This window comes from Syngnathus leptorhynchus, chromosome 7 (genome assembly GCF_054491065.1).
Source record: "Syngnathus leptorhynchus isolate UIUO chromosome 7, UIUO_Slep, whole genome shotgun sequence".
NCBI classification, from domain to species: Eukaryota; Metazoa; Chordata; class Actinopteri; order Syngnathiformes; family Syngnathidae; genus Syngnathus; species Syngnathus leptorhynchus.
This window is the reverse complement of record NC_141201.1, coordinates 477,270-489,887: the sequence shown is the minus strand read 5'-3', so window position 1 is coordinate 489,887 and position 12,618 is coordinate 477,270. Positions and strand designations below refer to the sequence as shown.

Here is a 12,618-nt window from a genome sequence, read left to right as displayed (position 1 = left end):
TTGAATGCATGTATTGTCCTTGAGTGGACGAATGACTCAAATGTGCACATTGGTTGGGAGTGATCATGATGTTGTGAGCGTAGAATCGAGTTGAAATTGAAAAATGACGTCATTTGATTGACAACAGTGCACAGCTACGCTTAATGTTAAAGTTTTTAAAAATAAATGATCACACCAAATAGCATGAGTATGATGAGTTCTTCCCTTGTGTGCAGGTAGTGATTGCTGAAGTTCCACATATGACCACCAGAGGGCGGACGCGCGCAGGTGGGCGTTGCATCCCCCTCCTCTTCCTCCTCTTCATCCCCGCCTGTTATTTATTTCTTTTCTTTTTTTTCCCGCTGGATGCTGCAGACTGCGCGTCCTCATCTCATCACGATTATCATCAACGGATGGAAACTTCTTCTTTGACTTTTCTTCATGTTGACCTTGGTGATTTTTGCTGGAATGAAGATTTGAGGTGAGCTTGCACGTGAGGATGGTGTCGGGCTTGTGCATGTTGCTTCTGCAAAGGTGGCTCGTCTCACTCTTTATTTTTCAGGATTGCGTCCAAATTGGAAAATAGCCTGCAAAGTGTTTTTTTTACTCGTCATTTGCAAAATAATTGACGATCCTGTTCGTAATCTGCATCTTTTGCCTCAGACCTGCTGCGTGGCAGACAAGAAGGTGGGTTGAGTGGAGCATCAAAAGCCAAAGTGATTCCTCCCTCCATTTTTATCCTCAATATTTCATGAGGCTTCCAGACTGGCTCACGTCAAGCCTCTAAATCATCCGTAAAGTCAAACGTTTTTGGAGTGAGCCGTTTTATTGCGATTCGAAGCTCTCAGGTTGCGGGAAGAGGACCTCTGGTGTAGGCAGGTGGCGGGCGAGATGACCTGCACAACAATAAGGAGGGGGAGGGGCAGCGGAGGTGGAAGTGTGTTCGGCGGAGGCATGGAGATGAGCACATAAATTTCCCGCGTCTCCGAGGCGCTGTGAAGGCGGCCGGCGGCGCATCGGGGTTGTTATCTTCTCCCTCCGAGACATGGAGCGTAATAAACGCAATCCAGTGTTTCGAATGTGCGTAGGTGTCCCATGAAAAGGAGAACATCACGCATGGAAATCATTTCAAGCCTCACTCTTGGGTACAAAAATCACAAATTGACATTTGATGCCACACTTCATTAGGTACAGCAGCACCAGCCCACACAATTAACTCTCCATCTTTTTTGCAGGTTCTGAGCTGCCGCGATGGTCCTTCAACCGACCGGAGCCACAGGCGAGTAAACTTGCCTTTCCGAGAGGTTGGTGGACAAACATCCGAGTCTGAAATGTGCGAGAGAGCCGGGCCCTTGCGGAACGACAACGTGGCGGAGGACGCGCCGGCCGACGGGAACGCCAACGACATCGGGACGGATGGCGACAGGTTCGGCGGAAGCCACGCCGTCTCCCAACGGGACAAAGCGCTCATCCGGGGAACCGACGCCCAGTGCGACGACCCCGACTTGGCAGAGTTTGAGATGCTGGAGTGTCAGGAGCTGGAGGCCTACCTGGTGGAGGACGGAGAAGACTTTGTCGGGCTGAGGGAGCGCGCCAAGGATCAGCCGCCTTCCGCTAGCAAAACGGCGGCGGAGCCGGCGACCGACGGTGACGTCGACAACCAGGGCGAGAAGGTGGCTGAGTCCTGGGTGGATCTCAACTTGAACTCCACCAAGGAGCTCACCCACGAGCGGAACGGGAACAACAACCAGAAGAACAAAGCCGTGAAGGCGTCCCCCGTCCGAAACGCCGCGACCGATAAAAGCACAAAAGCGGACGGGAGCCCTGGCAAAAGCAAAGCGCCGCCGCCGCCACCGCCTAAAGTGGTCAGGACCCAAGGCTCTTTTGATAACTCCTTGAAAAAACAGAACTCCTTTGAGAGGAGCTTCAAAAAGCAGCTCTCCTTTGAGCGCACCTTCAAGAAGCAGTTGTCCTTTGAAAATTACACAAAGAATTGCGCCAAGAGCTCCTTGGAGAACATCTCCCGTTCCTCCAGCCTGGAGAGGAGGAAGCCGTGGGGAAGCTGCAGTCGCCCGCTCGCTCCGGCGTCGCCCAGGAAGCAAGCGCCCGCCTCTCCGGCCAAGGGCCAGAACAGCTGGGCGCCCAATACCGCTCTGGCGAGCGGCATACCCAAAAGCGTGGCTCCTCTGCAGAATGACGCCAGGAGCTCCGGTTCCCCACCAAAGCCCAAAAACACCCGTCCCAAAATTATCACCTGCGTACGCAAAAATCCGCTGGGAAAAGCGCAGGGAATTGACACGCCACCTGAAGCCAGCGCGCACCTGCATCCGAAGCGCTCCGTGCCAGCTCATGCGGATCCCAAGCAAGGTTCCCCCATCCTTGACAAGCACAGGCAGGACATGTCTGGGATGAAAGTTGGAGCCAGCGCTGGTTCTCATGAGGACATTCCTGGGAAATGGCCCCTGGAGGTAAGACACTCACTCACTCACTCAGGACTTGAGTTGGACTGCCTCGGCATCTCGCTCCAAACTTGACTGAAGTGTCTTCACCGCACCTCTCAGGACGGAGTCAGCGTCTACCGCTCCCCCAGATGTGGCAGGCCTCAGCTGGGGCTGGGCGCTGTCACCAGACAACCCACGGCCAAAACACGAGGTCAAAAGTCGTCATCGGCGCTGCTCGGACCTCACGGCCACCGGGAAGCTTCGGGTGAGAGGATTGGCCGCTTCCGTCGGTCGCTCGGCCGCTGCTACTTGAATGGTATTGGCCGTGTGTGTGTGTGTCCTCAGGGGAACAAAGGAGGTCAGGTCCAGAGAGCTCCCCCAGGAAGCTCTTGCTTAAATCCGGCCAGTCGGGTCTTCGTCCTCCGGGGTTCTCCGCCCTCCCTCCTGCCAGGGTGAGCGGCGCGGGCGTCACGAGGACCTCGTCGTCCATGTCCGGTGACGGCAATACTTTGCAGAGTAAGTTGATGTCCCCAAAACTGAAAACTTGTGTCAGGTAGCCAACACAAGCCCAATTCTTTTTGGAAATGGCACACATCCAAGTTTGACCTTTAGCTCCGAGCAAAGTTCTGAGCTTGCGGCAAATGTTCACAACTTGAATGGGCGCGCCATTAAAAGTGGGTCAAACGACAAGTTTGTCCTGCAAATCTCCCGAAAACTATAGATAGTATGCCTCTGGGCTGCGGCAAATCACTGCCAAATTTCAACTGTCATCGGAACAAAGAAGGATTATGATTTGGGACTGCAATAATGTCTTACGAAAACAACAACAAGCTGGATGGAACCCGCACGTTACGCTCCTCCAGTGCAAAATTTGGAGAAAGAAAGAAAGAAAGAAAGAAAGAAAGAAAGAAAGAAAGAAAGAAAGAAAGAAAGAAAGAAAGAAAGAAAGAAAGAAAGAAAGAAAGAAAGAAAGAAAGAAAGAAAGAAAGAAAGAAAGAAAGCGAAGAAAGATCGCTCCCTGCTGGATGGTTGTGGGGAGCACAGCGTTAGTAACATTTGCTTGCAAATGCAACATGACACATGTGATCCAATAATTCACATGCAACGACATTCAATCAAGCGTATGACATTTCTTCTTTTCAAAAACGTCGCTAATGACGTTTCCCAAACAAACAAACAAACAAACAAACAAACAAACATAAATGTCACAAGATCGATTGTTTGCACTAACTACTAAATTGTTTTTGGAGCAATTCAAATGTGGTTGATTGCGCTCAGAGGTGGTGGAACGACAACTTTGTTCCGAGGAATTCCACAAGATGTTATCACATGACAAACAAATGGAAAGCAGTTTAAAGATCTGTTGTTGTTTTTTTTTCTAAGCACCGCAGTCCTGTTTGAATTTTCCATTGTGTGACCCCCAAAGTTCTTCGTGATCTTTCTGTCGGCACGCCAGCCTGGAGAAGAGAGACGCCCAAAGAGTCAGAGGCGTCCTCCCCGAAGAAATCTGCAGTGGTTTCGCCCAAGCCTCAATCCCCCGGTGAGTCCCTGCGGATCACGTTGCGGCAACATGGAAAGGAAGGCATTGATCCGTGAAAGCCTCGTAGCCCCTTTTTTACGTCACCGTCCATCTTGGCGAGCACTTCATTAGCAGAGCTCGCCTGCTGTCGCCACGGCAACCGACTCCGGCCGGCGCATGTCGGCACTTACAGTAATGATGCGTGTTAGCCCCCCTCCCCCCAAAATCCTGACTCCAATGGGCCACTCCTGGCTGCGTTGTCGGCGCAGGCGGCGGGCGCTGCGGTTCATCGCAGGAAGTGGAGCGGGCCCTGGTCAAGCTGCTGCGGGAGCGCTGCCAGCAGCAAGCACGCCAGCTAAACAGCCTGCAGGCGCAGCTGAAGAAGGCCTCGCTGTGCATGAGCGTCTTCTCCATCACCACGCAGCACTTCTGTCACAAGGTACCTGCTTCACCCTTCTTTTATTAGGATTACGCTTAGCGTATATTAGCATTGATCGTTTTTTCACTAGTACGTGGTTGAAAGCACTTTGGAAAATGTCACGATGCAAATGGGTGGCTGTGTGTGTGTGTGTGTGTGTGTGTGTGTGTGTGTGTGTGTGTGTGTGTGTGTGTGTGTGTGTGTGTGTGTGTGTGTGTGTGTGTGTGTGTGTGTGTGTGTGTGTGTGTGTGTGTGTGTGTGTGTGTGTGTGTGTGTGTGTGCACTCCTGACTGGTGGGCGGGCGGGTGGGCGTTTAAACGGTTAAGGAAAGAAGGACTGGGCGTGCCCTGTTGAGCGGGCCTTACCCAGTCTTTGTTCCAGACGCTAGCAGACGAGGTGAGGTTTAGCCAATCTTGTCCTCCCCCGCCTCCTCATTCTGTATCTTCCTGCCTGCGGAGGGAGGGAGCGAGGGAGGGAGGGAGGGAGGGAGGGATCGAGGGAGGGAGAGATGCTGCAGTCCGCCAGTGCGTATGGGCCATCGCTGTTCTCGGCCGCCTTGTCTGGATGGCACGGTAAAGCCGGCAGGTGGTGGCTGAATCCCTTGACGGACGTGTGGATTATGTGCGTGCGTGCGTGCGTGCGTGCTTTTCTCCTGATTTATTGGAATGAATGCGCCGAGTCAGAGCCTCACTGGTCTTTCTCGACGGTCCGGTTTGCTGGATTGCTACTCTGCTCGCTAGCTCTTAATGAAGTTATGCTAATGAGTCTTAACGCTCCTGTTGGGTCAAGTGGATTGGAAAGTTACCAAAGCTTTGTGTGGCTCTTTGATTGCGTGGCTCTAGCATTGGAATCAATGTACAGCAGTGGGGATTGCCACATAAGCAGAAGATTCAAAGAGTTACAAAGATATTGCTCCAGAAAAAAAAAAAATAATCCAATTATTTCAGTCAGTAAAATAAGTTTTACATGTAAAAATCCAGATCACCTCAAAAAGATGTGGATTTGAACGTAAAGTAACAGGAGGTCAACCACGTTGAGTCGCACTTAGTTGAGCTTTGAGTAATTTGAAGGATGGACTTCTTTCAAGGTGCCATTCAGAGGGTCGGACGGGGGAGGATGGAAATGGAGCTGGCAGGGTGGGACCGGCGGGGGGGGGGGAGGGCGAGCGAGCGAGCGAGGCAATTTGATGATCAATCTATCTATGAGGTCATAAGCTGCTCTTGATTTCATTTTCTGTCACGGAGAAATAAAGCAGAACGCAACGATGGCTCGTGCTGTGTTGTAGAGCGAGAGTGCAGCTGTGAGGGAAGGAGAGCTGTCCCAGGAGCTCGCCAGGATCAGGGATGAAGTGGGTGAGTGAGGGACCAGAGCCCGGTCGTCGTCCTCGCCGTCTTCCGCTCTTCTCTTCAATTTGGAGTGATCGCGGCGTGACGCACGCTAGCTTTCAGCGTGTCCCACTGGGAGCAGCTGCAGCGGGAGAAGCAGGAGCTGGAGCGCCGTTTCCAGGCCCAGCTCAGGGGCCTGCGGGACGAGCAGCGGCTGCAGCTGGGAGCGCTGGAGGAGCGGCTGAAGGCGCAGCACGCCGCCGACAACCGACGCCTGAGGGCCATCCAGCGCGCCCAACTGGACGACCTCAGCCTGCAGCAGCGGGAGCAGGTGAGCGAGAGCCGGCCCACCGGCCCGGCCCAGCGGCCCGGCCCAGCGGCCCGGCCGGCTTTGTGCCAAAATACACTTTCCCCTCGCACCAGATGGAGGAGATGAACGAGAACCACCAGGCCTCCCTGGTGGAAATGGAGGCGACCCACGACGACACGCTGGCCACTCTGCGAGAGGAGCACGACCGCACCGTAAAAAGTAGGACGCGCCCGACGCGAGACAAATATAACCGAAATATATCACGCGTGTGCCGTGGCAGATCTGAAGATGGCCCACGAGCAGCAGAGGAAGTCTCTGGAGGAGGACTTTGAGAAGATCAGACTCTCCTTACAGGTTTGAACCGCCGACGTCGAGTACGGCGCCGTCAGCTCCCTTTCTGAATGTGGCCCTTTGCTGATCCAGGATCAGGTGGACATGCTGACCTTCCAGAACAGGAGCCTCAGGGACCGGGCCAAACGCTTCGAGGAAGCCCTCCGCAAGAGCACCGACGAACAGATCGTGGTGAGAAATGACTCCGTCGTCTTGTCGTGCCCGTTACCGCCGCCCGCAGGTTTGGAGTGGAACTGGAGAGAAAAAGTTGTTGCCAGTACAACGGACCTGTTTGCAGGATGCTCTGGCGCCATACAAACACATTGAGGAGGACCTGAAGAGCCTGAAGGAGGTGCTGGAGATGAAGAACCAACAAATCCATCAGCAGGACTTGAAGATTACCGAGCTGGAGCAAATAGTAAGATTTGAATTTTCCGATTCAACCGTTTGTATTGGTTCATTCTTCATTGGGTGGGAGGTCCACGTAGACATTTGAAGAATTGAAAGTTGCACACGCACGCTTTGGCCTTGTGTCTTTGAGCAGGCTGAAAAGAACGTTCACCTGGAGGAGCGGGTGCAGGTGTTGCAGCAGCAGAACGAGGACCTGAAGGAACGCATCGACAAGAACCTCGCCGTGTCCAGGTGGGCCCGACAAAATCTGAAATTCACGGTTAGCCGCGCACGCTAACGTGAAGGTGCGCTGCAGGCAACTTTCGGAAGAGAACGCCAACCTGCAGGTGCACGTGGAGAAGGAGAGCACGGAGAAGAAGCGGCTGAGCCGCACCAACGAGGAGCTGCTGTGGCGTCTGCAGACGGGCGAGCTCAGCCCTCGCATGTCGCCCAGCGGCTCGCCCGTCCACCGCCCGCCCTCCCTGCCCGGCACGCCCGCCCGCCCGCACTCCTACCACCAGTGACCGCTGCCACCCGATGACACTTTGTGCAAACGACACTCAGGAGGATTTTTATTTTTTTTTTTAAAAGACACACTTGGACAAAAGACACACTGACGTTGGCCTTCATCTGTCATCTAGCACGATGGCCGTCCATTTTCTTCCACCAGCGAGGACCAAATTTGGCTTTGGACATGGAGAAGTGGGCAGCTGGTGGCATCTTGGTGCCAAGAAACTACTCAAGTGAGTTGAGGAACTTTATTTCGACAAACGGCCAGGGGATGGGTGCCTCGCTGGACCGACCGACCGCAGGGATTGAACCGGTTGAATCCGTCTCACGTTGACGGGAACGCGGGTATTTGTAAGCGAAGGAATTTCTGATGATGATAACCATAGAACAGCAAATGGAACAGCATGAAGGTCACAAGTGCATCAAACTGAGACGGCCAAGTCGGACATTTTGTCCTTATGTGAGGAGAAAAACGGATTTGGAATTAAAATCGAGTAAATATGCAGGTAAGCCATTCAATGCCATACTTTTTTTTTTCTCTAAAAATGTTGTGTTCACAGATTTCTATAAGTAATATTTGAAATATTATGAAAACAGGTTTAAGAGTTTGATCCATTCCGATTGGTAGAATGTTTTCAAAGGCAAAGAAATGCCACTCTGGAGTTCTTTGTTTACATTTCTCAAGATTTGTTGTCTTCGAAGCATGTCCTCGTGCGCTTTTGTGATTTGTATTTCTGTGCTAAAAGACGTGACGTAGCCACATGTCTTTGTTTCTTTCATTGGTCTTCCAGCCAAATTGCACGTGTTAGCCAATATGTGTGTTGTCGCCACTCTTTGTACGCTAGCATTAAATCACCACAGCAAAATAAATGAACGGATCAACTTTTGAGTACATTTTCTATTTTTTTATTGACAGGAGATAAGCTGAGTGGAAATGAAATCAAAGACTGCACTGCATCATATCAAAACAAAAATACAATCACGTGCTATCACCGGCTTGTGAACTTTGCTGCATTTGTGTCCATGTTAAGAGGCAATTTGCACGGGCTGAACGTTCATTTCAAGTTGCTCACTTCCTCATCAAGGTCTGCAGCATGTCGATGGGAAGCGGGAAGACGATGGTTGAGTTTTTCTCAGCGGCGATGCTGTTGAGCGTCTGCAGGTAGCGCAACTGCAGGCCGGACGGCGACTCGGAGATGACAAGCGAGGCCTCCTTCAGGGCGCGGGACGCTTTCATCTCGCCCTCGGCGGCGATGATCTGACACAAACCGCACGCAGATATGATATGCCATTTGGATTTTGATGTCATGAACTGCAACGCTTGCATCGTCTCAGTAGGTACGTATATGAGTATAGCTTTGGCGTCCTCTGGTGGCGTATTTGTGCCAAGCAACCATGTCTGACCTGGGACGATTGATTTCTTCTGGCCATAGCTTCGTCTGATTGAAAAGAAAGTGCCAATTTCAAACGGGTCTTTCCACTACTTTTACTATGATGAGCAGCTAACAGGCTGCGTAAGTCGTAAGTCTATCTTCATTGAGTATTTTTTGTGTTTGAGAAAAAAAAATCACAATCTGTTGCTTTCATTGGCAAGTTGCAAATGAAATGAAAAGAAAGAATGAAGGACGGACGGACGGACGGACCTTGGCCCGGGCCTCCCGACTGGCCTCCGCCTCGGCCGCCATGGCTCTCTGCAGCTGCTGAGGTAACTTGACGTCTTTAATCTCCACTCGTTCCACTTTGATGCCCCACGTGTCCGTGGCTTCGTCCAAGGATTCCTGAGCAGCGAGTTCACGTCAACAAAAGAGCGGCGGGCTCTTTTCAAACTCTTTTTGCGACAGCACCTGCATGCTGTGCGAGATGCCCTCCCTGTCGGACAGAACCTCGGCCAGGTTCTTGGTGCCCAGCACGTTCCTGAGGGTGGTCTGAGCCAGCAGCCGCGTGGACGAGTGCGCGTTGGTTACGTTGGCCACCGACGAGATGGGACACTGGATGCGGAAGTACACCACCCCGTCCACGCACACCGTCACCGAGTCCTTCGTCAGGATCTGAGCGGGTGAGAGCGACCGCCAAATAAGAAAGCAGTCCGAGGCAATGTCATAAGATCAGAGTATCTCCTGGTTACCTCTTGAGGCGGGATGTCAAAGGACACAGTTCTCAGGTCGACTTTCACAAAGTTATCCGTGCAGGGTATAACAAAGAAAAGCCCTGCAGGTAACAACAAAGACCAAACGGTCAGACGGAACGCCGGGGAATCCTGCGACCTGACGGATGAGTCGTACCGGGCCCTTTGGCTTTCCTGTCGACGATCCGACCCAGCCTGAAGATGACGGCTCGTTCGTACTCCTTCACTACCTGCGTGTCGAGAGGAGTCGGATGGCTCGAGGTGCAATTCGCTTAATTAGTTCGGACCCCGAGGAACACCAAACGCGCGTACCTTGACACACATAAATATTGTGAGCGGGAAGGTGGCCCCAATGAAGAGGAGCGATATGATCGCCAAAATCCAGCCGAAGCAGCCCAGCCTGCTGGAGGTTTTATCTGCGGACCGACACCAGACCACATCTCACTGGCTTGGCTTCTCTTGCCACACAAAGGCCCCTTTCCGCGTCGACACGGAAAGGGGCTAGTGCTTAGCTACCGTCGCTAACGACACCGCTGTTTTCCAAACATAGCGAGAGAGTTGAACAAAGATCAAATCGTCCTCACCTTCCACATTGTGCGTGGAATTTATCTCCAGTTTGCCTTGCGTCACCATGTCGGCCGTGCTTGACGCCGTGGAGATCATCAAAGAGCAGGTGTAGCTTTTGTTGTTTCTGAGAGGCGGGAGCGGAGGCGACGAGTGCCAACGGGACCGCTACGACGTCTTTGCGCCGTGACTGCCTCACCCGCTCAGTCATGAATAATCAAAGGATCTCGTGCAACTCGACACCCGAGGCAGGGGCGCGGACGTCGGTGTCTCTCTTGGCTTTTGTAACGTGAGCCTATCCGACACGATCCGCTGGCCGAATGAATTCCCAGACGACTCGCGGGCGTAATAGCCCATCCATGGAAGCTATTCTCGCGCCGTGCGATATCTACAAAAATGACATTATTTCCAGCATGAGTGTCTCCTATGCAGAGGGGAAGAAAGATTGAACAGCAATGTTTTTGCAAAAGTGTGCACACCCGTAGAGACCTTTTTTTAAAAGAACCAAATTCTCACAATGAAAAGCAACTGAACACAATGGATTTGATGATTTACTGCTATTTTCATTTCTTGTCAACAATTGAAAAATCAGAGTCAAGTTATTGCACAGTCAAAATGAGGTAGCGCTCACTTATTTGCTTCTGAAGATTGCTAAATGTGGTATTAGCTTTGGAAAAGTCCATTTTTATGACACCCAAATATCGTGTTGCAGTATTTTGCCCTGGATTACAAAACGTCTTCTGTTGCTGGAAAAGGTCTCCACTCAAGTCGCGGTCCGCCTCAGGCACCCACGGCCTCCATCAAGGACTTCCGCGTCAACTCATAGGCCAGGAAGAGGGCGCCGTTGGCCGGGAAGGTGCGTATCATGGTGGGCGTGAGGCCCGAGTAAAGAGCCCTGAAGCCTGTGAGACAGAAGGCGCTTGATTGACAGAAAGCCCAGGGAGGCCTTGTGAATCTTACCCTCGTTGCGCAAGATCCCCGTAAAGGTCTTCAGGAAGCCCTTCTGCCTCCCGGTTAAGGAGTACACCTGGATCCTGGACTTGACGCAGTCCATGGGATAGATCAACAGCCAAAGACAAGCGCCGCCAAAACCGCCGCTGAACATGAGCGGCAGAATGCCTGCAAAAGGTTCCGTCGCCCGAGGTGGGAAACAACTCTCGGAAGCAAATACGACACACCGGGTTCCGACGTGACCTACCGATGCCCTCCTTGTCGGTTCCCATGTAGCGTGCAAAAGCGGAGCGGCTGACTTCGTAGCCGCCGAAGAAGCAGAAGTAGCCCGGGAACTCCCTCACCATGGTGGAGGTCAGCCCTTGGTAGAACCCCAGCGGACCGTTTGTCTCCATCACCGACTTCACCACCGTCCAAACTCTGACGGAGTCACAGAACCGACAGGACGCTTACAATCCGGACTTTGAGCCAAATGTCAGCCGTCCGCCGCGCGGACCTCTTCTGTCCTCTGGCGATCCTGCCCGAGGCTTCCATCTCGTGCATGGCCTGCAGGCGACATTTGACCAGCTCGGAGGGGCAAAGCACCACGGACGAGAAGATGGAGGCCAGCGAGCCAGAGAATGCTTTCTGAACGTCACTGCTCGGGTGAAAGAAAGAAGCGCCAGTCAACGACAAGGATTTTTCTTTTGGGATGGGCCGACCAGAGGCGGTATGAACAAGTCAGTTAAAGCAAAGCGCGCACACAGAGAGCATGAGCAGAAGTCAAGGGGGGGGGGGGGACAAACACAAAGCGGCACCTGAGCTGGTCCACGCCGGCCAAGGAGCGCACCACCTCCTGGCAGAACCCGTAGCTCAGAAAGAGCACCGAGTTCTCGCAGATGTTGGCCACCAGTGCCGGGGTGGTGCCCTTGTAGAGGCCGCGCACTCCCTCTTGGCTGAAGGTGGACACCAAGCAGTGAGTGAATCCTCGGTACATGCCGGGGAAGGTCTGCATCTTCACCTTGGTGGTGTCCAGCGGCTGCCCGCTCAGAACGCAAGCCGTGCCGCCTGTTGCCGTGCCACAAAATCGTCACAGCCTTTAAACAATTGACGTCCAACAACTTTTTTTTCTTTTGAGCCGTCGCTTCATATTTTTCTTTGCTTTGTGCTTTTCAGATACTTTCCAAAAATGAAGGTGAGGTCATGTCCGTAAGCATGGAACGAAGGACGCACCGCGCGCGGTATTTGCTGTGAGGCTGTTTTGTTCACGCGATCCACGGCTCACGCCCTCGTCATATTCCCTGAAATATGACAGGTGTGCCGCTTTGGAGTCGTTGCGCAATCGACTGACTCACGGCATGACAGTACTTTGGCCTGCTATTCTCCAAATGGCGCTTCAGCATAATGAACAATTCTATTGGTTTTCATTCAGCCTTGCCAAAAAAGGGGCCGCGCAGAGCGGGAAACCGACGCGACGCAACGCGATGCGACGCGTTGAACCGCTCGCCCGCCACAACACGCATCGGGAACGTGCGTTGCAAATGTTTTGGGGGACTTCAACTTGCCTGCTGCTCCTGCCGTGAAGTCAATGATGGCCTGGAGAATGGGCTGTGGAGCCATGTTGCATCAGCAGCAAGCCGGCGGCCGGCCCAACAAAAAGAACGAATGTATCTGTCTGTCCTTCGATCTAAGAAGCAAACAAAGCTTGCAGAAAGATGATAGATACGACAAATACAAGGCTCTCCCTCCCTCCCTCCCACTCCCAAGCGGCGGAAAA

General features: G+C 52.7%; 3 protein-coding genes and 1 long non-coding RNA gene across 9 annotated transcripts; 2 read left to right on the top strand and 2 right to left on the bottom strand.

Moving 5' to 3' along the window:
* Window positions 1-116: 116 nt before the first annotated feature.
* On the top strand, window positions 117-8,116 carry mtus2b (microtubule associated tumor suppressor candidate 2b). 6 transcript variants are annotated; one of them, XM_085916739.1, is made up of 16 exons: window positions 117-267; window positions 355-460; window positions 643-666; window positions 1,215-2,447; window positions 2,541-2,685; window positions 2,766-2,936; window positions 3,847-3,960; window positions 4,209-4,378; window positions 5,643-5,709; window positions 5,799-6,013; window positions 6,106-6,211; window positions 6,273-6,346; window positions 6,416-6,514; window positions 6,621-6,740; window positions 6,864-6,964; window positions 7,029-8,116. In XM_085916739.1, the coding sequence occupies exons 4-16, from the start codon at window positions 1,311-1,313 to the stop codon at window positions 7,234-7,236; spliced, it is 2,727 nt and encodes a 908-aa protein (XP_085772865.1). In that variant the 5' UTR covers window positions 117-267; window positions 355-460; window positions 643-666; window positions 1,215-1,310; the 3' UTR covers window positions 7,237-8,116. The 6 variants fall into 6 exon arrangements, with proteins under 6 accessions (XP_085772865.1, XP_085772866.1, XP_085772864.1 ...); XM_085916740.1 differs by lacking the exon at window positions 643-666; XM_085916738.1 differs by having other exon boundaries at window positions 643-2,447.
* On the bottom strand, window positions 8,106-10,260 carry LOC147053946 (stomatin-like). The gene is made up of 7 exons (XM_085916748.1): window positions 9,932-10,260; window positions 9,660-9,763; window positions 9,505-9,577; window positions 9,348-9,430; window positions 9,067-9,270; window positions 8,866-9,000; window positions 8,106-8,480 (listed from the first exon to the last, which is right to left on the bottom strand). The coding sequence occupies exons 1-7, from the start codon at window positions 10,008-10,010 to the stop codon at window positions 8,292-8,294; spliced, it is 867 nt and encodes a 288-aa protein (XP_085772874.1). The 5' UTR covers window positions 10,011-10,260; the 3' UTR covers window positions 8,106-8,291.
* LOC147053945 (uncharacterized) lies at window positions 8,584-11,460 on the top strand. Its single transcript, XR_015066725.1, has 3 exons — window positions 8,584-8,743; window positions 8,817-8,927; window positions 9,064-11,460. It is a non-coding gene; the product is annotated as an uncharacterized LOC147053945 (long non-coding RNA).
* On the bottom strand, window positions 10,450-12,577 carry slc25a15a (solute carrier family 25 member 15a). The gene is made up of 6 exons (XM_085916747.1): window positions 12,407-12,577; window positions 11,660-11,909; window positions 11,359-11,499; window positions 11,110-11,282; window positions 10,872-11,030; window positions 10,450-10,813 (listed from the first exon to the last, which is right to left on the bottom strand). Exons 1-6 carry the CDS (start codon window positions 12,459-12,461, stop codon window positions 10,692-10,694), a joined length of 900 nt encoding a protein of 299 aa, XP_085772873.1. The 5' UTR covers window positions 12,462-12,577; the 3' UTR covers window positions 10,450-10,691.
* Window positions 12,578-12,618: the final 41 nt, after the last annotated feature.